Raw genomic sequence first — 22918 nt, 5'->3', positions numbered from 1 at the left:
AGTATAGTGATGAGTGGGCTGACAGTACTGTACAGTATAGTGATGAGTGGGCTGACAGTACTGTACAGTATAGTGATGAGTGGGCTGGGCTGAAGGTACTGTACAGTATAGTGATGAGTGGGTTGACAGTACTGTACAGTATAGTGATGAGTGGGCTGACAGTACTGGACAGTATAGTGATGAGTGGGCTGACAGTACTGTACAGTAGAGTGATGAGTGGGCTGACAGTACTGTACTGTATAGTGATGAGTGGGCTGACTATTTTGCCACTCTATTCAATCTATTCTGCCTCTCTATTCAATCTATTCTGCCTCTCTATTCAATCTATTCTGCCTCTCTATTCAAACTATTCTGCCTCTCTATTCAATCTATTCTGCCTCTCTATTCAATCTATTCTGCCACTCTATTTAATCTATTCTGCCACTCTATTCAATCTATTCTGCCTCTCTATTCAATCTATTCTGCCTCTATATTCAATCTATTATGCCTCTCTATTCTATCTATTCTGCATCTCTATTCAATCTATTCTGCCTCTGTATTCAATCTATTCTGCCTCTCTATTCAATCTATTCTGCCACTCTGTTCAATCTATTTTGCCTCTCTATTCAATCTATTCTGCCACTCTTTTCAATCTATTCTGCCTCTCTATTCAATCTATGCTGCCTCTCTATTCAATCTATTCTGCCACTCTATTCTGCCAGTCTATTCAATCTATTCTGCCACTCTATTCAATCTATTCTGCCTGTCTATTCAATCTATTCTGCCACTCTATTCAATCTATTCTTCCACTCTATTCTGCCACTCTATTCAATCTATTCTGCCTCTCTATTCAATCTATTCTGCCTCTCTATTCAATCTATTCTGCCTCTCTATTCAATCTATTCTGCCTCTCTATTCAATCTATGCTGCCTCTCTATTCAATCTATTCTGCCTCTCTATTCAATCTATTCTGCCAGTCTATTCAATCTATTCTGCCTCTCTATTCAATCTATGCTGCCTCTCTATTCAATCTATTCTTCCACTCTATTCTGCCAGTCTATTCAATCTATTCTGCCTCTCTATTCAATCTATTCTGCCACTCTATTCTGCCACTCTATTCAATCTATTCTGCCACTCTATTCAATCTATTCTGCCTCTCTATTCAATCTATTCTGCCACTCTATTCAATCTATTCTGCCACTCTATTCAATCTATTCTGCCACTCTATTCAATCTATTCTGCCTCTCTATTCAATCTATTCTGCCTCTCTATTCAATCTATTCTGCCTCTCTATTCAATCTATTCTGCCTCTCTTTTCAATCTATTCTGCCACTCAATTCTGCCACTCTATTCAATCTATTCTTCCACAGTATTCTGCCACCAGGTAATTTTAGGTATATGACAAGTCATTTATTCAACTGTAATATGTGGCCAGTCCAGGACTAGTCATTTATTAAACTGTAATATGTGGCCAGTCCAGGACTAGTCATTTATTCAACTGTAATCTTTGGCCAGTCCAGGACTAGTAATTTATTCAACTGCAATATGTGGCCAGTCTAGGACTAGTCATTTATTCAACTGCAATATGTGGCCAGTCTAGGACTAGTCATTTATTTAACTGCAATATGTGGCCAGTCTAGGACTAGTCATTTATTTAACTGCAATATGTCGCCAGTCCAGGACTAGTAATTTATTCTTGTACACTATACGGTTTTGTATTGTTAGATTGTCATGCATTGCAGCCAGGAGTTTGGTATGTTTTTGTAGCAGGAAATAAGAATAACATTAAGGTGAGTCTGTATTGTAATTTCTTATTTGTCAGGTTATTGTATGTATTTTTGCTGTTTATCCTGCGATTAAAGTGTATTTATATTAATCCCACGTTGTTATAATTATACAAAATGAATACAACATGTAAATAGTATTCATTTGAGATGGAATTGACCTGCGTGTTGACCTGCTTCCTACATTAATGCACGGTATTCTCTCCTCGACCCGGTGCCTAACGGATCGTGAATGTGTGTCTTGTTTGAATTCGTCCCTGGTGAGTTGTACCGACTTCAGTCACATGTCTGCAGAACCCGAGTCTGTAGCAGACGGAACTAGCCAGCCAGCTAGCCTTTTTTTAATTTTACATTTTAGCAAACAGAGTAATTTGCACGAATATTATTTATCTAGTCATTTCTGATTTTCTTGTCAAAATGTAAGTTTATCAAGTGATCGGGTCAAGACTAGTAATGGGATGATGGATATGGAATTTAGTTGGCAGGCTAGCTAGCTTCGTTAGCATTTGTGTCTGTTTGTTAACGCTAATTCAGCTAGCTGGATAGACGAATTTCTTCGTGATTAATTTTTGGATTTAACTTGCTTGGATGTCATGGCTTCAACGAAGTGACAGGAATTATCTTCAAGTCACCAATACGGATTAAATAAACGGTTTGATCGGCTGGGTGGTGGAGAGAGGAGACATGATATTGTAGTTGTGCCTTGTAACGTTGATCAACGTGACAGTGTTTTTTTTATTGTCATACTGATTGGATAAGTAAACATTAGCATATAGCTAGCAGGAAAGCTCCACAATGCATGACGCTTACGAACCGGTACCTATCCTGGAGAAACTGCCTCTCCAGATTGACTGTCTTGCGGCCTGGGGTAAGTTGATATTGTCAGCTCTCTCTCTCTCTCTCTATCTATCTATCTATCTATATATCTATCAACACAAGACCACTCTAGCTGGCTGGTTTGTTTACCATTTTAACGTTAGCCAGCTGATATCTTTACCAGTTTATAGCTTGATGAGTTTTGAGGTGACAGATAATTGTAAACAAAGCCACCCTGTCGATGACAGAGAGATTTATTAGAGACCAAGTCATATTTAATGAATAGCATTGTATTTTAATGGCTTCCCAGTTGATGTCCTCATAGGGTGTATACCAAATGGCACCCTAATTCCTAGGAGCCCTATTGGTTCTTATCAAGAGTAGTGCACTACATAAGGAAATGGGTGCCATTTGGGACAAGACCATGCTGAGGTCCTTCTATTTCCTATTTCCTATCACGTCACAGAGGACTGGCTTCTAGTTGGGACCAAACCAGGCCATCTGCTGCTCTACAGAATCAAAAAGGATGCAGGTGAATGAGAGAGAGAGAGACCTCTGCTTTCAGCCTCTGTCCTGTGTTTTTGTGTGTGTATTGTTGGCTCCGGTGTGCAATAGTTTCCAGTGTTTTTACCTCCATCTTGTAGCAGATGTCTCAAACAAGGAAACTTATCCCATCTCTCTCTTTCATCCTCGTAGGTACCAACAGGTTTGAGGTGACTCTGGAGAAGTCCAACAAGAACTTCTCCAAGAAGATCCAGCAGGTAGGCAGATGAAGTGAGAATGGAGGGGGCTGGGAGGTCTCTCTCTCTCTCTGTCCCCCCCCCCCCTCCAGGCTTTTAAGGCACTGTCCCAAGAGGACCCCTTTCAGTGACTTGTCTCTGGTAATATAGGCACACTTCACATTCTGTTGATGTGACAGGAATTACAGATAACAAAAAGTACCGTAGATTGAAACAAATCTAGGTGACACTGTTGTCCCAGCCCTGTTCCAGATCTGTGATGTGCTATGGCCAACTCCGTTGCTGTCCTTGACTGACAAGGAGTTGGTGACTTAACAGACTGACACTCACTCAGGTTACCATTGTCACCATCTCAGTTTCACCTCTGGTCTCTTTCTTCTGTTCCTCGCAGCTCTTCATTGTCTCACAGTACAAGATCCTCATCAGCCTACTAGGTAAAACATTTTCCTCAGCAAACAAACGGCCATATTGTTCACATGAACATGAAGTTGGTTATCTCAGTAATCCATAGGTCAAAGGTTGTTTTAAATATTGTCTGTTTGTGTGTGCATGCGTACGTGTGTGTCTGCATGTGTGTTCCTCTCTCTACAGAGAACAACATCCATGTCCACGACCTATTGACCTTTCAGCAGATTACTGTGGTCTCCAAGGCCAAAGGGGCAACGCTCTTCGCCTGTGACCTGCAGGTAAAATACAGGTCTGGTGACGGAGACATCGTTTGTAAATGTCTTGATGCGAACCAGTTCATTGTATTTATCTTCGGCTCCTGTAAAGATATTCCCTGTAAAATCTGTGAAATTGTATCACACATTTCTGTTTTTCCTGTGGCAATGGACATTTCGTCTTCTTCTGCTTCTTCCTGCAGCTGTCCCCTTCAGGAGAGGCCCAGCTGAGGATGTGTGTTGCAGTGAAGAAGAAGCTTCAGCTGTACTACTGGAAGGACAGGGAGTTCTACGAGCTACAGGTGAGACAGGGAGTTCTACGAGCTACAGGTGAGACGGGGAGTTCTACGAGCTACAGGTGAGACGGGGAGTTCCATGAGCTACAGGTGAGACGGGGAGTTCCATGAGCTACAGGTGAGACGGGGAGTTCCATGAGCTACAGGTGAGACGGGGAGTTCCATGAGCTACAGGTGAGACGGGGAGTTCCATGAGCTACAGGTGAGACGGGGAGTTCTACGAGCTACAGGTGAGACGGGGAGTTCTACGAGCTACAGGTGAGACGGGGAGTTCTACGAGCTACAGGTGAGACGGGGAGTTCTACGAGCTACAGGTGAGACGGGGAGTTCTACGAGCTACAGGTGAGACGGGGAGTTCTACGAGCTACAGGTGAGACGGGGAGTTCTACGAGCTACAGGTGAGACGGGGAGTTCTATGCTCCCCATCCAACCTTGCAGCGATGCTCCCCGTCCAACCTGACAGAGCTTGACAGGATCTTTATTTATGGGCATAAGTATTAACCAACAAGTGTTTTTGTTTGTCTGTCAGGGGGACTTTGCTGCTCCAGACATCCCGAAGTCCATGGCCTGGTGTCAGAACTCTATCTGTGTAGGCTTCAAGAGAGACTACTACCTCATCCGGGTCAGTGGGGCTCAAAACAGGAAACACTGTGTGTGGATTTCATGTGAACCTGTGGTAGACATCTTTTAATATAATATATATTATGTATACGAGCTATTATTATGAATAGGGGCTTTGACCTCTTCGTCTGCACTGATTGGAGAAGACTTGACAAGTTAACAATGGTATGGTAGAAGCTTATAGTTAGCTTTCACCTGGTCAGTTGTTTCAGCTCCGAATCAGGACAGGAGCAGATAGGAGGTTGTGTGTTATACCCCTCTGTATCCTCAGACCTCTGTTATCTTCCAGATGGATGGGCGTGGCTCCATCAAGGAGCTCTTCCCCACGGGGAAGCAGCTGGAGCCCCTGGTGGTACCCCTGGCTGATGGGAAGGTGGCGGTGGGCCAGGATGACCTCACGGTGGTGCTCAACGAGGAGGGGGTCTGCACTCAGAAGTGTGCCCTCAACTGGACCGACATCCCCATTGATATGGGTACTTATATTTCCTTGTTATAGTGTCTTTCCCCTGGCTCAGCAGTATGTACATTAATAACCTGCCTTTCTGCTATTAGATAATGGCTATGCTTAAATTACTTTACGCCATATTGTTTGTCTACAGACTTTGCTACTTCTTTTTGTTTCAAGTTTTTGTGTAGCCTACTTCACACTTACGATGCAATATTACTTTAAACACTAAAACAAATGAATTACTGTTGGCTATGTTTTGTCGTCTACAGACTGAATGCCACTTCGTTTTATATTCGGACTACTCGGTGTGTTATGGTTGGAACTTGAAAATGATGGGGCCGTACTTGCGAACATAAGCAGCCATTTTAAATTTAAAATGTTTCTATTTTTTTTTTTTTATGTCGCTTAACTTGCACGGGAGAGAATGCTAAATTATAGCTGGTCCCATAAGATAACATAGCAAACATTAGCCCTGTGCTAACCTCGCCAGGTGACAGTGATTTATATTCTGAAACAATTTAATTTTATTTTAATCAGCCTATCTAAGAGTTTAGACTTTATATCCACCAACCAATGGTATTTCTTAAAATAGGTCAAACCCCCAACCACTAGAGGATAGATATTTTAAACCTAAAAATTCAAGGTTTGCGTTTGATCCTTTTGGTCTGTAACAGAATGTTTTGTGCCAACATTGATCCTTGGCAAGACTACTACTAATGTTAGACATTTTCGCATATATGAAACAACTGCCACGTTTTCTGTTTATCACGTTTATTGGTCACGTGCAGATGTTACTGCGGGTTTAACGAAATCCATGTGGTTTTATGGATGAAATATGGACATTTATCATGCATCGTGAAAAGAAAAGCAAAGAGCCTTATGGATTTGTCAAATATCAGCCATGATCACCATCACTTTTAGGTGGCTGAAGTGGTTGACCAAGTCCATAGTGGCCCACTGCTGAAGTGGTTGACCAAGTCCATAGTGGCCCACTGCTGAAGTGGACCCCAAGACCATAGTGGCCCACTGCTGAAGTGGTTGACCCCAAGACCATAGTGGCCCACTGCTGAAGTGGTTGACCCCAAGACCATAGTGGCCCACTGCTGAAGTGGTTGACCCCAAGACCATAGTGGCCCACTGCTGAAGTGGTTGACCCCAAGACCATAGTGGCCCACTGCTGAAGTGGTTGACCCCAAGACCATAGTGGCCCACTGCTGAAGTGGTTGACCAAGACCATAGTGGCCCACTGCTGAAGTGGTTGACCAAGACCATAGTGGCCCACTGCTGAAGTGGTTGACCAAGTCCATAGTGCAGTTTAACCATGGGTTCGAGCCCACTTTGTGTCAAGCTTTTTTTGTTGAGAAAAAACGGTTCCTTTCCTTGTTGCTCGATTCAAAACTCATGTGATGAAGTGAATGATTATTATAATGCATAGCCTTTAGAACGCTGTAGGCATAAGAATACAGCCAACTCGTGATAGTGTAGGCTAACATCTCCCCACCAGGAGAGGGCGTAGTCGCTTCATGGGTAGGCACCACCAGGCTTTCACCTCAGTGGCCTGCAAGCCAAGGCTTTCACCTCAGTGGCCTGCAAGCCAAGGCTTTCGCCTCAGTGGCCTGCAAGCCAAGGCGACATATGGAATAGGACCAAGGTGGTTAATGGGGTTCATCGTGAATTGAGGGTGTACCATACAAAGTGCCATATGCATTAGTAGGTTAGGACATTAGGACACTATCTGATGTGAATGGATGTAGGCTATAGCTATGTTAGACTTCCTATAGATGTCTACAGAAAAGGATCATTTGTTTTTGTTTTTATTATGGATCCCCATTAGTTCCTGCCAAGGCAGCAGCTACTCTTCCTGTGGTTTATTATGGATCCCCATTAGTTCCTGCCAAGGCAGCAGCTACTCTTCCTGGGGTTTATTATGGATCCCCATTAGTTCCTGCCAAGGCAGCAGCTACTCTTCCTGGGGTTTATTATGGATCCCCATTAGTTCCTGCCAAGGCAGCAGCTACTCTTCCTGGGGTTTATTATGGATCCCCATTAGTTCCTGCCAAGGCAGCAGCTACTCTTCCTGGGGTTTATTATGGATCCCCATTAGTTCCTGCCAAGGCAGCAGCTACTCTTCCTGGGGTTTATTATGGATCCCCATTAGTTCCTGCCAAGGCAGCAGCTACTCTTCCTGGGGTTTATTATGGATCCCCATTAGTTCCTGTTGCCAAGGCAGCAGCTACTCTTCCTGGGGTTTATTATGGATCTCCATTAGTTCCTGTCAAGGCAGCAGCTACTCTTCCTGGGGTTTATTATGGATCCCCATTAGTTCCTGCCAAGGCAGCAGCTACTCTTCCTGGGGTTTATTATGGATCCCCATTAGTTCCTGCCAAGACAGAAGCTACTCTTCCTGGGGTTTATTATGGATCCCCATTAGTTCCTGCCAAGGCAGCAGCTACTCTTCCTGGGGTTTATTATGGATCCCCATTAGTTACTGCCAAGGCAGCAGCTACTCTTCCTGGGGTTTATTATGGATCCCCAATAGTTCCTGCCAAGGCAGCAGCTACTCTTCCTGGGGTTTATTATGGATCCCCATTAGTTCCTGCCAAGGCAGCAGCTACTCTTCCTGGGGTTTATTATGGATCCCCATTAGTTCCTGCCAAGGCAGCAGCTACTCTTCCTGAGGTCCAGCAAAATGAAGGCAGTTTATACAGGCGGCCTGGTGGTTGGAGGAGGCAGGCGGCCTGGTGGTTGGAGGAGGCAGGCGGCCTGGTGGTTGGAGGAGGCAGGCGGCCTGGTGGTTGGAGGAGGCAGGCGGCCTGGTGGTTGGAGGAGGCAGGCGGCCTGGTGGTTGGAGGAGGCAGGCGGCCTGGTGGTTGGAGGAGGCAGGCGGCCTGGTGGTTGGAGGAGGCAGGCGGCCTGGTGGTTGGAGGAGGCAGGCGGCCTGGTGGTTGGAGGAGGCAGGCGGCCTGGTGGTTGGAGGAGGCAGGCGGCCTGGTGGTTGGAGGAGGCAGGCGGCCTGGTGGTTGGAGGAGGCAGGCGGCCTGGTGGTTGGAGGAGGCAGGCGGCCTGGTGGTTGGAGGAGGCAGGCGGCCTGGTGGTTGGAGGAGGCAGGCGGCCTGGTGGTTGGAGGAGGCAGGCGGCCTGGTGGTTGACCAAGACCATAGTGGCCCACTGCTGAAGTGGTTGACCAAGTCCATAGTGGCCCACTGCTGAAGTGGTTGACCAAGACCATAGTGGCCCACTGCTGAAGTGGTTGACCAAGACCATAGTGGGCCACTGCTGAAGTGGTTGACCAAGTCCATAGTGCAGTTTAACCATGGGTTCGAGCCCACTTTGTGTCAAGCTTTTTTTGTTGAGAAAAAACGGTTCCTTTCCTTGTTGCTCGATTCAAAACTCATGTGATGAAGTGAATGATTATTATAATGCATAGCCTTTAGAACGCTGTAGGCATAAGAATACAGCCAACTCGTGATAGTGTAGGCTAACATCTCCCCACCAGGAGAGGGCGTAGTCGCTTCATGGGTAGGCACCACCAGGCTTTCACCTCAGTGGCCTGCAAGCCAAGGCTTTCACCTCAGTGGCCTGCAAGCCAAGGCTTTCACCTCAGTGGCCTGCAAGCCAAGGCGACATATGGAATAGGACCAAGGTGGTTAATGGGGTTCATCGTGAATTGAGGGTGTACCATACAAAGTGCCATATGCATTAGTAGGTTAGGACATTAGGACACTATCTGATGTGAATGGATGTAGGCTATAGCTATGTTAGACTTCCTATAGATGTCTACAGAAAAGGATCATTTGTTTTTGTTTTTATTATGGATCCCCATTAGTTCCTGCCAAGGCAGCAGCTACTCTTCCTGTGGTTTATTATGGATCCCCATTAGTTCCTGCCAAGGCAGCAGCTACTCTTCCTGGGGTTTATTATGGATCCCCTTTAGTTCCTGCCAAGGCAGCAGCTACTCTTCCTGGGGTTTATTATGGATCCCCATTAGATCCTGCCAAGGCAGCAGCTACTCTTCCTGGGGTTTATTATGGATCCCCATTAGTTCCTGCCAAGGCAGCAGCTACTCTTCCTGGGGTTTATTATGGATCCCCATTAGTTCCTGTCAAGGCAGCAGCTACTCTTCCTGGGGTTTATTATGGATCCCCATTAGTTCCTGCCAAGGCAGCAGCTACTCTTCCTGGGGTTTATTATGGATCCCCATTAGTTCCTGCCAAGGCAGCAGCTACTCTTCCTGGGGTTTATTATGGATCCCCATTAGTTCCTGCCAAGGCAGCAGCTACTCTTCCTGGGGTTTATTATGGATCCCCATTAGTTCCTGTTGCCAAGGCAGCAGCTACTCTTCCTGGGGTTGATTATGGATCTCCATTAGTTCCTGCCAAGGCAGCAGCTACTCTTCCTGGGGTTTATTATGGATCCCCATTAGTTCCTGCCAAGGCAGCAGCTACTCTTCCTGGGGTTTATTATGGATCCCCATTAGTTCCTGCCAAGGCAGCAGCTACTCTTCCTGGGGTTTATTATGGATCCCCATTAGTTCCTGCCAAGGCAGCAGCTACTCTTCCTGGGGTTTATTATGGATCCCCATTAGTTCCTGTTGCCAAGGCAGCAGCTACTCTTCCTGGGGTTTATTATGGATCTCCATTAGTTCCTGCCAAGGCAGCAGCTACTCTTCCTGGGGTTTATTATGGATCCCCATTAGTTCCTGTTGCCAAGGCAGCAGCTACTCTTCCTGGGGTTTATTATGGATCTCCATTAGTTCCTGTCAAGGCAGCAGCTACTCTTCCTGGGGTTTATTATGGATCCCCATTAGTTCCTGCCAAGGCAGCAGCTACTCTTCCTGGGGTTTATTATGGATCCCCATTAGTTCCTGCCAAGGCAGCAGCTACTCTTCCTGGGGTTTATTATGGATCCCCATTAGTTCCTGCCAAGGCAGCAGCTACTCTTCCTGGGGTTTATTATGGATCCCCATTAGTTCCTGTTGCCAAGGCAGCAGCTACTCTTCCTGGGGTTTATTATGGATCTCCATTAGTTCCTGCCAAGGCAGCAGCTACTCTTCCTGGGGTTTATTATGGATCCCCATTAGTTCCTGCCAAGGCAGCAGCTACTCTTCCTGGGGTTTATTATGGATCCCCATTAGTTCCTGCCAAGGCTGCAGCTACTCTTCCTGGGGTTTATTATGGATCCCCATTAGTTCCTGCCAAGGCAGCAGCTACTCTTCCTGGGGTTTATTATGGATCCCCATTAGTTCCTGCCAAGGCAGCAGCTACTCTTCCTGGGGTTTATTATGGATCCCCATTAGTTCCTGTCAAGGCAGCAGCTACTCTTCCTGGGATCCAGCAACATGAAGGCAGTTTATACAATTTTAAAAACATTACAATACATTGACTGTGTGCCCTCAGGCCCCTCCACCACTACCACATATATACAGTACTAAATCCATGTGTGTGTGTGTGTAGTGCGTATGCTATCCTGGTGGTTGGAGGAGGCAGGCGGGCCTGGTGGTTGGAGGAGGCAGGCGGGCCTGGTGGTTGGAGGAGGCAGGCGGGCCTGGTGGTTGGAGGAGGCAGGCGGGCCTGGTGGTTGGAGGAGGCAGGCGGGCCTGGTGGTTGGAGGAGGCAGGCGGGCCTGGTGGTTGGAGGAGGCAGGCGGGCCTGGTGGTTGGAGGAGGCAGGCGGGCCTGGTGGTTGGAGGAGGCAGGCGGGCCTGGTGGTTGGAGGAGGCAGGCGGGCCTGGTGGTTGGAGGAGGCAGGCGGGCCTGGTGGTTGGAGGAGGCAGGCGGGCCTGGTGGTTGGAGGAGGCAGGCGGGCCTGGTGGTTGGAGGAGGCGGGCGGGCCTGGTGGTTGGAGGAGGCGGGCGGGCCTGGTGGTTGGAGGAGGCGGGCGGGCCTGGTGGTTGGAGGAGGCGGGCGGGCCTGGTGGTTGGAGGCAGGCGGGCGGGCCTGGTGGTTGGAGGCAGGCGGGCGGGCCTGGTGGTTGGAGGCAGGCGGGCGGGCCTGGTGGTTGGAGGCAGGCGGGCGGGCCTGGTGGTTGGAGGCAGGCGGGCGGGCCTGGTGGTTGGAGGAGGCAGGCGGGCCTGGTGGTTGGAGGAGGCAGGCGGGCCTGGTGGTTGGACTAGTAACCAAAGGGTTGCTAGATCAAATCCCCGAGCTGACAAAGTAAAAATCTGTCGTTCTGCCCCTGAACAAGGCAGTTAACCCACTGTTCCCCGGTAGGCCGTCATTGAAAATAAGAATTTGTTCTTAACTGACTTGCCTAGTTAAAATAGGGTTAAAAAACCCACAGAGTCATCTGACCAGTCAGTCAAATACACTTGATAGTTTCTTTGAGGATCAGAACGTACTGAGGTATGTTAAGGACGCTTCCATGAACAACTGTTGGAACGGGTCCAACTACGTCAATGATTTTAATTGGCTGATGCAGAATTTGTTCCAGGATAGAATGACTGTCACCTAGTGAGGCTAGCATCGGGCTAATGTGTACCATTTTATCTGTCGGGACCAGCTACAATTTAGAGTTCTGTCACAGGCAAGTAAATCGATTATTTTTAATTCGCTGATACACATTATCAAGCCAAAGAAACTGTTTATATTTAAACGATTGCTTATGTTCGCAAGTATGGCCCTGGTGAAACTTGATAGTATCTCGAGCCACATAGTTGATAACAGGTTGGTTGTAATACCCCTGTCGTCCAGGTTGGTTGTAATACCCCTGTCGTCCAGGTCGGTTGTAATACCCCTGTCGTCCAGGTCGGTTGTAATACCCCTGTCGTCCAGGTTGGTTGTAATACCCCTGTCGTCCAGGTTGGTTGTAATACCCCTGTCGTCCAGGTTGGTTGTAATACCCCTGTCGTCCAGGTTGGTTGTAATACCCCTGTCGTCCAGGTTGGTTGTAATACCCCTGTCGTCCAGGTTGGTTGTAATACCCCTGTCGTCCAGGTCGGTTGTAATACCCCTGTCGTCCAGGTCGGTTGTAATACCCCTGTCGTCCAGGTCGGTTGTAATACCCCTGTCGTCCAGGTCGGTTGTAATACCCCTGTCGTCCAGGTCGGTTGTAATACCCCTGTCGTCCAGGTCGGTTGTAATACCCCTGTCGTCCAGGTCGGTTGTAATACCCCTGTCATCCAGGTCGGTTGTAATACCCCTGTCGTCCAGCAGGGCTGTTGATAACAGGTTGGTTGTAATACCCCTGTCGTCCAGGTTGGTTGTAATACCCGTGTCGACCAGGTTGGTTGTAATACCCCTGTCATCCAGCAGGGGGCAGTAAGATTCCGGTTTGTTGTTCATATCCGGTAGGTGAGAAGTCTTGAGGGGTTTGTATTTTAGACAGGGACTCCTTGTTAGCTCTCATCCACAATCACTCTCTTTTCTATAAACAATGTTTCATTCTTTTTTTTCTCTTGTCCTCAGTGTCATTTTATATCCTACAGTTAATATATAATAGATATATCCCATTTTAGCAGATGCTTTTATCCCGACTTAGTTAAACTGTACATACATGTTTTCATATGGGTTGTCCAGGGAATCGAACCCACTGTCCTGCCATTGCAAGCACCATACTCAACCAACTGAGCTACAGAGGCCAACCCAACCCAGCACATGCTGTGTTGTCAGTTTGAGTACAGGTGACCTGGGGAACATAACGCTTTGCTAAAGGCCTTTTTCAGACAAAGAAGATGCAAATGAAGTCTTTTGTTTTGTTTTTAAAGACTCTTTGTCTTCCGTCTGCATCGTTGAAATGCAGAAGTAACAGTCTGAAAGGGGAAATGAAGGCTCCAAGCTACGGAGGTTTGAATTCAAACAGCAATTTCCTCATTTACATTGAGCCGACCGATCGTGTGGTTTTGGCAGGAGGCTGGACAGGAAGAGAATTGGCCAAGCTTTATGTCCACACGTCTCTATATTCACGGTCATGCTCATCACACACACACACACACACACACACACACACACACACACACACAGTACATAGTCTGATATTTGCTATTAATGCTAACTCTAAGACCTTGGATCTCCCCCTGGGTTCAGCCAGTCCCCACCCCCCCATCCTTCTCCTCAGTTCAGCCAGTCACCCCCCCCCCCCCCCGCATCCTTCTCCTCAGTTCAGCCAGTCGCCCCCCCCCCCCCCCCCCCCCCGCATCCTTCTCCTCAGTTCAGCCAGTCTCCCCCCCCCCCCCGCATCCTTCTCCTCAGTTCAGCCAGTCTCCCCCCCCCCCCCCCCCATCCTTCTCCTCAGTTCAGCCATCCATCGTTCCAGGCCGTTCTAATATGTCATTCTATGGCTGTAGATAGCTGGCGCGACCAAGATTTCCTCCCTGCCCTGCTAGCCTCCAGGGCTCCAGTCTCTACACAGCCAGACACCTCATGTTGGAAGACTTGAGGCAAATTTCTGATCCCAAAGTTGTTTGTGATCACTTTTAGTCGCTCTTATTCCTGTGTAGATAGTGTCCAAAATACTGAAAAATGTATCTGATTCTTTTTTTATATATTTTTTTACCTTTATTTAACTTGTCAAGTCAGTTTAAGAAAACAATTCTTATTTTCAATGACGGCCTAGGAAAAGTGGCCTTGTTCAGGGGAACAGTGGGGGTTAACTGCCTTGTTCAGGGGAACAGTGGGGTTAACTGCCTTGTTCAGGGGAACAGTGGGTTAACTGCCTTGTTCAGGGGAACAGTGGGGTTAACTGCCTTGTTCAGGGGAACAGTGGGGGTTAACTGCCTTGTTCAGGGGAACAGTGGGGGTTAACTGCCTTGTTCAGGGGAACAGTGGGGGTTAACTGCCTTGTTCAGGGGAACAGTTGGGGTTAACTGCCTTGTTCAGGGGCAGAACGACAGATTTGTACCTTGTCAGCTCTGGGATTTGATCTTGCAACCTTTCGGTTACTAGTCCAACGCTCTAACCGCTAGGCTACCTGCCCCCCCCCCGAGGAGTTAATGCTCATGTATATTGGATAGTGCCCTCACTGATTGTCCCCCCCCCCCCCCACCTGTACTGTACAAATCTGGACATCTGGATTGGTCATGCCTTTTCATTAAATAGAAAAAACAAATCATTGAGCTAACATTCACACCGATATTATTATATTATTATTATACTATGGCGATTTATCGTCTATATACACTGAATTATAATATAAATGCAACCATTACAAAGATTGAGTTAATTAATTTAAGGAAATCAGTCAATTGATATAAATTCATGAGGCCCTAATCTATGTAGTTCACATGACTGGGAATACAGGTATGCATCTGTTGGTCACAGATACCTTAAAAAATGGTAGGGGCGTGGATCAGAAAACCAGTCAGTATCTGTTGTGACCACCATTTGCTTGATGCAGCGTGACACATCTCCTTCGCATAGACTTGATCAGGCTGTTGATTGTGGCCTGTGGAATGTTGTCCCACTCCTCTTCAATGGCTGTGCGATGTTGCTGGATATTGGCGGGAACTGGAACACGCTGTCGTACACGTCGATCCAGAGCATCCCAAACATGCTCAATGGGTGACATGTCTGGTGAGTACGCAGGCCATAGAAGAACTGGGACATTTATAGCTTCCAGGAATTGTGTTCAGATCCTTGAGACATGGGGCTGTGCATTATCATGCTGAAACATGAGATGATGGCGGTGGATGAATGGCACGACAACGGGCCTCAGGATCTCGTCACAGTATCTCTGCATTCAAATTGACCTTCGATAAAATGCAATTGTGTTAATTGTCGGTAGTTTATGCCTGCCCATACCATAACCCCACCGCCACTATGGGGCACTCTGTTCACAATTGTGACATCAGGTGAAGAAGCCGGATGTGGAGGTCCTGGGCTAGCGTGGTTACACATGATCTGTGGTTGTGAGGCCGGTTGGACGTTATGCCAAATTCTCTAAAGGCGGCTTAGTTCTCTGGCAACAGCTCTGGTGGACATTCCTACAGTCAGCATTCCAATTGCACGCTCCCTCAAAACCTGAGACATCTGTGGCATTGTGTTGTGTAACAAAACTGCACTATTTAGTGGCCTTTTATTCAAATCAAATTGTACTGGTCACATACACATGGTTGTCACATACACATGGTTAGCACATGTTATTGGTCACATGGTTAGCACATGTTATTGGTCACATGGTTAGCACATGTTATTGGTCACATGGTTAGCACATGTTATTGGTCACATGGTTAGCACATGTTAATGCGAGTGTAGCGAAATGCTTGTGCTTCTAGTTCCCGACAGTGCAGTAATATCTAACAAGTAATCTAACCTAACAGTATGCAGCATTCAGTCTAATTTAGTCTCTCTGATATCCAATAGTTATGTATGTAATAACATGTAAGGTTTTCTGGGTAAGAAATAATATATTTAACTAAATACTGCACAGTTTCTGAATGAGTAGAATCGAGGCACTTCTCTGTCGGCTCCATTTTTAATCAAGCTGAGAGAACAGTCTATTGTCCCCCAGCACAAGGTGCACCTGTGTAATGATCATGCGGTTAAATCAGCATCTTGATATGATCTTGACAGCCACACCTGTTGTGGATGGATTATCTTGTGCAAAACATTTGACTGAAATAAGCTTTTTGTGCAGTATGGAACATTTTCTGGGATCTTTTATTTCAGCTCATGGGAAATGAAACACGGGACCAACACTTGTTGGGTTATTTTTGTGTTCAGTGTACATGCCTGCTGCCACTGTATTGACGCCATGGGACACATAGCGTACTATGCTTTGTTATGGCCGATTAGATTGCCCTCGTCGTCCTGATCCTCACCGGTTGCATCACCGCCTGGTATGGCAACTGCTCGGCGTCCGACCGTAAGGCGCTTACAGAGGGTAATGCGTACAGCCCAGTACATCACTGGTGCCAAGCTTCCTGCCATCCAGGACCTATATACCAGGCGGTGTCAGAGGAAGGCCCAAAAAATAGTCAAAGACTCCAGTGACCCAAGTCATAGACTGTTGGCTCTAGTACCACATGGCAAGCGGTACCGGAGCGCCAAGTCTAGGTCCAAAAGGCCCCTTAACAGCTTCTACCCCCAAACCATAAGACTGTTGAACAATTAATAAAATGGCCACCGGACTATTTACATTGTTCCAGAAAGTAGGCTGGCCCTCTCTTGGAAGTTTTTGGTACAGTGCCTTCAGAAGGTATTCACACCCCTTGACTGGTACAGGGCCTTCAGAAGGTATTCACACCCCTTGACTGGTACAGGGCCTTCAGATGGTATTCACACCCCTTGACTGATACAGAGCCTTCAGAAGGTGTTCACACCCCTTGACTGGTACAGTGCCTTCAGAAGGTATTCACACCCCTTGACTGATACAGAGCCTTCAGAAGGTATTCACACCCCTTGACTGGTACAGGGCCTTCAGATGGTATTCACACCCCTTGACTGATACAGAGCCTTCAGAAGGTGTTCACACCCCTTGACTGGTACAGAGCCTTCAGATGGTATTCACACCCCTTGACTGGTACAGTGCCTTCAGAAGGTATTCACACCCCTTGACTGGTACAGGGCCTTCAGAAGGTATTCACACCCCTTGACTGGTACAGTGCCTTCAGAAGGTATTCACACCCCTTGACTGGTACAGTGCCTTCAGAAGGTATTCACACCCCTTGACTGGTACAGGGCCTTCAGAAGGTATTCACACCCCTTGACTGGTACAGTGCCTTCAGAAGGTATTCACACCCCTTGACTGGTACAGGGCCTTCAGAAGGTATTCACACCCCTTGACTGGTACAGTGCCTTCAGAAGGTATTCACACCCCTTGACTGGTACAGTGCCTTCAGAAGGTATTCACACCCCTTGACTGGTACAGTGCCTTCAGAAGGTATTCACACCCCTTGACTGATACAGAGCCTTCAGAAGGTATTCACACCCCTTGACTGATACAGAGCCTTCAGGTGTTCACACCCCTTGACTGATACAGAGCCTTCAGAAGGTATTCACACCCCTTGACTGATACAGAGCCTTCAGGTGTTCACACCCCTTGACTGATACAGAGCCTTCAGAAGGTATTCACACCCCTTGACTGATACAGAGCCTTCAGAAGGTATTCACACCCCTTGACTGATACAGAGCCTTCAGAAGGTATTCACACCCCTTGACTGGTACAGAGCCTTCAGAAGGTATTCACACCCCTTGACTGATACAGAGCCTTCAGAAGGTGTTCACACCCCTTGACTGGTACAGTGCCTTCAGAAGGTATTCACACCCCTTGACTGATACAGAGCCTTCAGAAGGTATTCACACCCCTTGACTGGTACAGAGCCTTCAGAAGGTATTCACACCCCTTGACTGATACAGAGCCTTCAGAAGGTGTTCACACCCCTTGACTGGTACAGTGCCTTCAGAAGGTATTCACACCCCTTGACTTTTTCCACATTTTGTTGTTGAAGCCTGAATTTAAAATGGATCAAATTGAGGTCTACACACACACACAATACCCCATAATGTTAAAGTGGAATTTTGTTAGTAGAAAATGTTCTACATTTATAAATTAAAATGTTTTAGTCAGGAAGGGAACCACTCTGGGATTTCACCATGAAGCCAATGGTGACTTCAAAACAGTTACAGATTTGAATGGCTGTGATGGGAGACAACTGAGGATGGATCAACAACAGTGTAGTTACTCCACAATACTAGCCTAAATGACAGAGTGAAAAGAAGGAACCCTGTACAGAAGAAAAATATTCCACAACATGCCTCCTGTTTGCAACAAGAGAAAAAAAAATGTAGCAAAGCAATGAACTTTTTTGTCCTGAGTACACAGCGTTATGTTTGGAGAAAACACTGAAGGATACTGGTGTTCTGGGTTTGTCATCGGCAAAAATAAATGGAATAGAGCTAAGCACAGGCTTACCGACAAAATCCTAGAAAACCTGGTTCAGTCTGCTTTCCACCAGACACTGAGAGATGAATTCATCTTTCAACAGGACAATAACCTAAAACACAAGGCCAAATCTACATTGGAGTTGTTTACCAAGAAGACCGGGAATGTTCCAGATTGGCGGAGTTACAGTTTTGACTTAAATCGGCTTACATCTATGGCAAGACTTGAAAATGGCTTTCTAGCCATGATCAACAACCGACTTGACAGGAGTATTTTGTGTCGATCGTTGACAATTTATAAACACAATCTATTTTAATCTCACTTTGTAACACAACAAAATGGAGAAAATATCTCAAGGGACTGTAGATCATTACACTCTTTTTTTTTGTTTGTTTATAAAGCCCTCCTACTTCAGTCTTTTAATGAGATACTAGACCTTTTTTCTAATAGCTCTACAGACCCTTTCCATCTACACTGAGTTGGGTATATCTGCTTTCAGTTGTTCTGGGGGGCGTGTTGAATGATCTACGATGCACTTTAAAATGGGAGGAATTGATGCCTTTTAGGGCATTTCAGACGGTTGTTAGAGAATTACACTTTTTACTGAAGAATGTGGCTTTGATTTACATTTTTTTGCTTTTCGTGTAAAATCGCAGGTTTTTTAATAGTAGTTTAATGTGTTTTAATCAAGGTGGGATTAATGCAAGAGGTCACCGGGGTTGAAAAATGTATACAGTGTATACAGAAAGTATTCAGACCCCTTGACTTTTTCCACATTTTGTTACGTTACAGCTTTTCTCTAAAATGGATTAAAAAATATTTCTCATCAATCTGCATACAATATCCCCTAATGAGCAAAAACATTTGTAATTTTTTTGTGGCACAATTTTTTAAATGAAATTTTTACATAAGTATTCAGACCCTTTACTCTGTACTTTGTTGAAGCACCATTGGCAGCGATTACAGCCTTGAGTCTTCTTGAGTTTGACACTACAAGCTTGGCACACCTGTATTTGGGGAGTTTCTCCCATTCTTCTCTGCAGATCCTCTCAAGCTCTGTCAGGATGGATGGGGAGCGTTGATGCACAGCTATTTTCAGGACTCTTCAGAGATGTTCGATTGGGTTCAAGTCTGGGCTCTGGCTGGGCCACTCAAGGACATTCTGAGACTTGTCCCGAAGCCATTCCTGCGTTGTCTTGGCTGTATGCTTAGGGTCATTGTCCTGTTGGAAGGTGAACCTTCACCCCAGTCGGAGGTCCTGAGCGCCTTGGAGCAGGTTTTCATCAAGGATCTCGCTGTACTTTTCTCTGTTCATATTTCCCTCGATCCTGACTAGTCTCCCAGTCCCTGCCGCTGAAAAACATCCCCACAGCATGATACTGCCACTACCTTAGCATTCAGGCCAAAGAGTTTTAATCTTGGTTTCATCAGAACAGAGAATCTTGTTCTATCAAATCTACATTATTAGCGTGTGTGTGTGTGTGTGTGTGTGTGGCAAAATGCTTTTTCTTCTTATTCCTCATAACAATACAGACATTTAAAAGTACATTTATGGAATTAAGAAATATATAAATATTGGGATGAGCAATGTCGGTGTCACGTTCATTCTTCTTTATTAAATGAATGAAACACTGAACAAACTAACAAAATAACAAAACGAACGTGAAGCTATACAAAATGAGTGCTGACAGGCAACTAAACACAGAACAACAACCCACGAAACCAAAAGGGTCAATGGCAACCTAAATAGGATCCCCAATCAGAGATAGACAGCTGCCTCTGATTGGGAACCAATTCAGGCCACCATAGACTTACAAATACCTAGAACTACCAACACGTCTAGACATACAAAAAACCCTAGACAATACAAAAACTAACATACCTACCCTCGTCACCACTTGCCCTAAACAAAATAATAACGAAAACAGAGATATCTAAGGTCAGAGCGTGACAGTCGGAGAGGCATTGACTAAAATACAGTGTATACAGATGAGTAAAGCAGTATGTAAACATTATTAAAGTGACCAGTGATTCTTTGTAGTAGTTTGTAGTAGTTTGCCCCCAGTGATGCGTTCTGCAGACCTTACCGCCCTCTGCAGAGCCCTGCGGTTGCGGGCGGTGCAGTTTCCGTACCAGGCGGTGATACAGCCAGACGGGATGCTCTCAATGGTGCATCTGAAAGTTTGAGTGTCTTAGGGGCCGAGACTCATTTCTTCAGCTTCCTGCGGTTGAAGAGGCGCCATTGAGCTTTCTTTACCTCACTGTCTGTGTGGGTGGACCATTTCAGATCGTAAGACATTTAAGGTCATATGGTCATTTGGTAAAAAGCCAATTTGACATTTGCTCAGTACATTGTTTTCACTGGGGAAATGTCTGCTGTTAATGATAATGCAGAGGATTTTCCCAAGGTTTCTGTTGACGCTTATCCCACGGTAGTTATTGGGGTCAAATTTGTCTCCGCTTTTGTGGATTGGGGTGATCAGCCCTTGGCTCCAAATATTGGGGAAGATGCCAGAGCTGAGGATGATGTTAAAGAGTTTAAGTGTAGCCAAATGGAATTTGTAGCCAATTGGAATGTGTGGTCTGTATATTTTATCATTTAATTGAGGATACCTTCAACACCACAAGGAATTTTTAGGTTTAAGGGTTGTGTATTTTGTCCTGTTCAATGTAATTGGAGAATCCAATGGGTTCTGGAATCCAGTGTGTTCTGGAATCCAGTGTGTTCTGGAATCCAGTGTGTTCTGGAATCCAGTGTGTTCTGGAATCCAATGGGTTCTGGAATCCAATGGGTTCTGGAATCCAGTGGGTTCTGGAATCCAGTGGGTTCTGGAATCCAGTGGGTTCTGGTCTTTAATAGTTGATTCTAAGATTTGTAATTGATCCTGTATATGTTTTTGCTCTTTGTTCTTTGTTATTGAGACAATAAGATTGAACTGGTTTACCCAGACATCTCTGTTTTGGATAGATGACTCTTCATACATCTCTGTTTTGGATAGATGACTCTTCGTGTTGTTGTTTATTTAGTACGTTCCAATATCCCCAGAAGTAGTTCGATTGTATGGACTCTTCAATTCGATTCTTCTGTCTCTCTGTCTAAGAAAACACCAGCCCCCCTACGTCATAGCTTTTCTCTCTCTGGTTTTGGGCCAGGCCAGTGTGTGTTTTTAATCAGTCTGCCACAAGCTGTTGTAGTGATGTAATGCTGCTGAGGTTTCTGTGTGTTTCTCTCTCAGAACATCAGCCCCCCTACATCATAGCTGTCCTGCCTCGCTATGTGGAGATCAGGACCTTTGAACCCAGACTGCTGGTCCAGAGTGTGGAGCTACAGAGACCACGATTCATCACCTCAGCTGGGTGAGAGGATATTTATTGTCCGGATATGTACCTTTTTGTTTTCTGAAGGAGGGAAATAAGATGAATGTATTGGAATCCAACCAACCGTACTGGAATCCAACCAACCGTACTGGAAACCACTGCCACGCAGATCAGATGTTACCCAGATCAGATGTTACCCAGATCAGATGTTACCCAGATCAGATGTTACCCAGATCAGATGTTACCCAGATCAGATGTTACCCAGATCAGATGTTACCCAGATCAGATGTTACCCAGATCAGATGTTACCCAGATCAGATGTTACCCAGATCAGATGTTACCCAGATCAGATGCCACCCAGATCAGATGCCACCCAGATCAGATGCTACCCAGATCAGATGCTACCCAGATCAGATGTTACCCAGATCCGATGCCACGCAGATCAGATGCCGTTATTTTATAGTTTTTCTGGATCAACTATTCCATGTTTTTGATGTAGAACGTTGTTGTCAACCATCACACACTCGTAATAAAAACAATCTCTCCCTTCTCTTGTTGTTCCCTCCTCCTCTCTGTCTGTCCCAGGCCCAATATAGTGTACGTTGCCAGCAACCATTTTGTCTGGCGCCTGGTGCCTGTGTCCATCGCCAGTCAGATCAGACAGTTACTACAGGACAAGCAGTTTGAACTGGCCCTGCAACTGGCGGTGAGTAATTACGCCATCCCTACTAATACTACTACTACAAATACTACTACTACAAATACTACTACTACAAATACTACTACTACAAATACTACTACTACAAATACTACTACTACTACTACTACTACAAATACCACGACTACTACAAATACCACGACTACTACAAATACTACTACTACTACAAATACTACTACCGCTAATACTATTACTACTACTACCACTACTACTCCTATCGCTAATACTACTACTTCTACTATCACTATCACTACTACTCCTATCGCTAATACTACTACTACTACTATCACTATCACTACCACTACTACTACTAATAATACAAATACTACTACTATCACTATCACTACCACTACTACTACTAATAATACAAATACTACTAATACTAATACTACTAATACTACTACCACTAATACTACTACCACTGCTACTGCTACTACTACTACTACTACTACTACTACTACTACTACTACTACTACTAATACTCCTATCGCTAATACTACTTCTACTACACATACTACTACTACTACTACTACTACTACCACCATTTCTACTACTACTAATACTACTACCACTACTACTAATACTACTACTACTACTAATACTATCACTGCTACGAGTGCTAATACTAATATCACTACTACTAATTCCACCACCACTACTACTAATACCACCATCCGGACCACTCCTCTAGCCTTTAGGGGGGGGGAGATCCGGACCACTC

General features: G+C 45.7%; 1 protein-coding gene across 3 annotated transcripts in view; it reads left to right on the top strand.

The window, feature by feature from the left end:
• The first annotated feature begins 1964 nt into the window (after positions 1-1964).
• The window catches only part of vps39 (VPS39 subunit of HOPS complex), a 55784-nt gene continuing 34830 nt past the window's right edge, over positions 1965-22918 (top strand). Inside the window, exons 1-11 of one of the 3 annotated variants that reach the window (XM_031829378.1) lie at positions 1965-2023; positions 2540-2631; positions 3046-3111; positions 3276-3340; positions 3711-3753; positions 3911-4005; positions 4185-4283; positions 4807-4899; positions 5188-5371; positions 21398-21518; positions 22065-22185. In XM_031829378.1, coding sequence (XP_031685238.1) covers positions 2559-2631; positions 3046-3111; positions 3276-3340; positions 3711-3753; positions 3911-4005; positions 4185-4283; positions 4807-4899; positions 5188-5371; positions 21398-21518; positions 22065-22185 — 960 coding nt within the window. In that variant the 5' untranslated portion in view covers positions 1965-2023; positions 2540-2558. The other 2 variants (XM_031829377.1, XM_031829379.1) reach the window with 2 other exon arrangements.

This window comes from Oncorhynchus kisutch, linkage group LG7 (assembly GCF_002021735.2).
Source record: "Oncorhynchus kisutch isolate 150728-3 linkage group LG7, Okis_V2, whole genome shotgun sequence".
NCBI lineage: Eukaryota > Metazoa > Chordata > Actinopteri > Salmoniformes > Salmonidae > Oncorhynchus > Oncorhynchus kisutch.
Note: the sequence above shows the minus strand (reverse complement) of the source record. Positions and strands in the feature narration are given on the sequence as shown.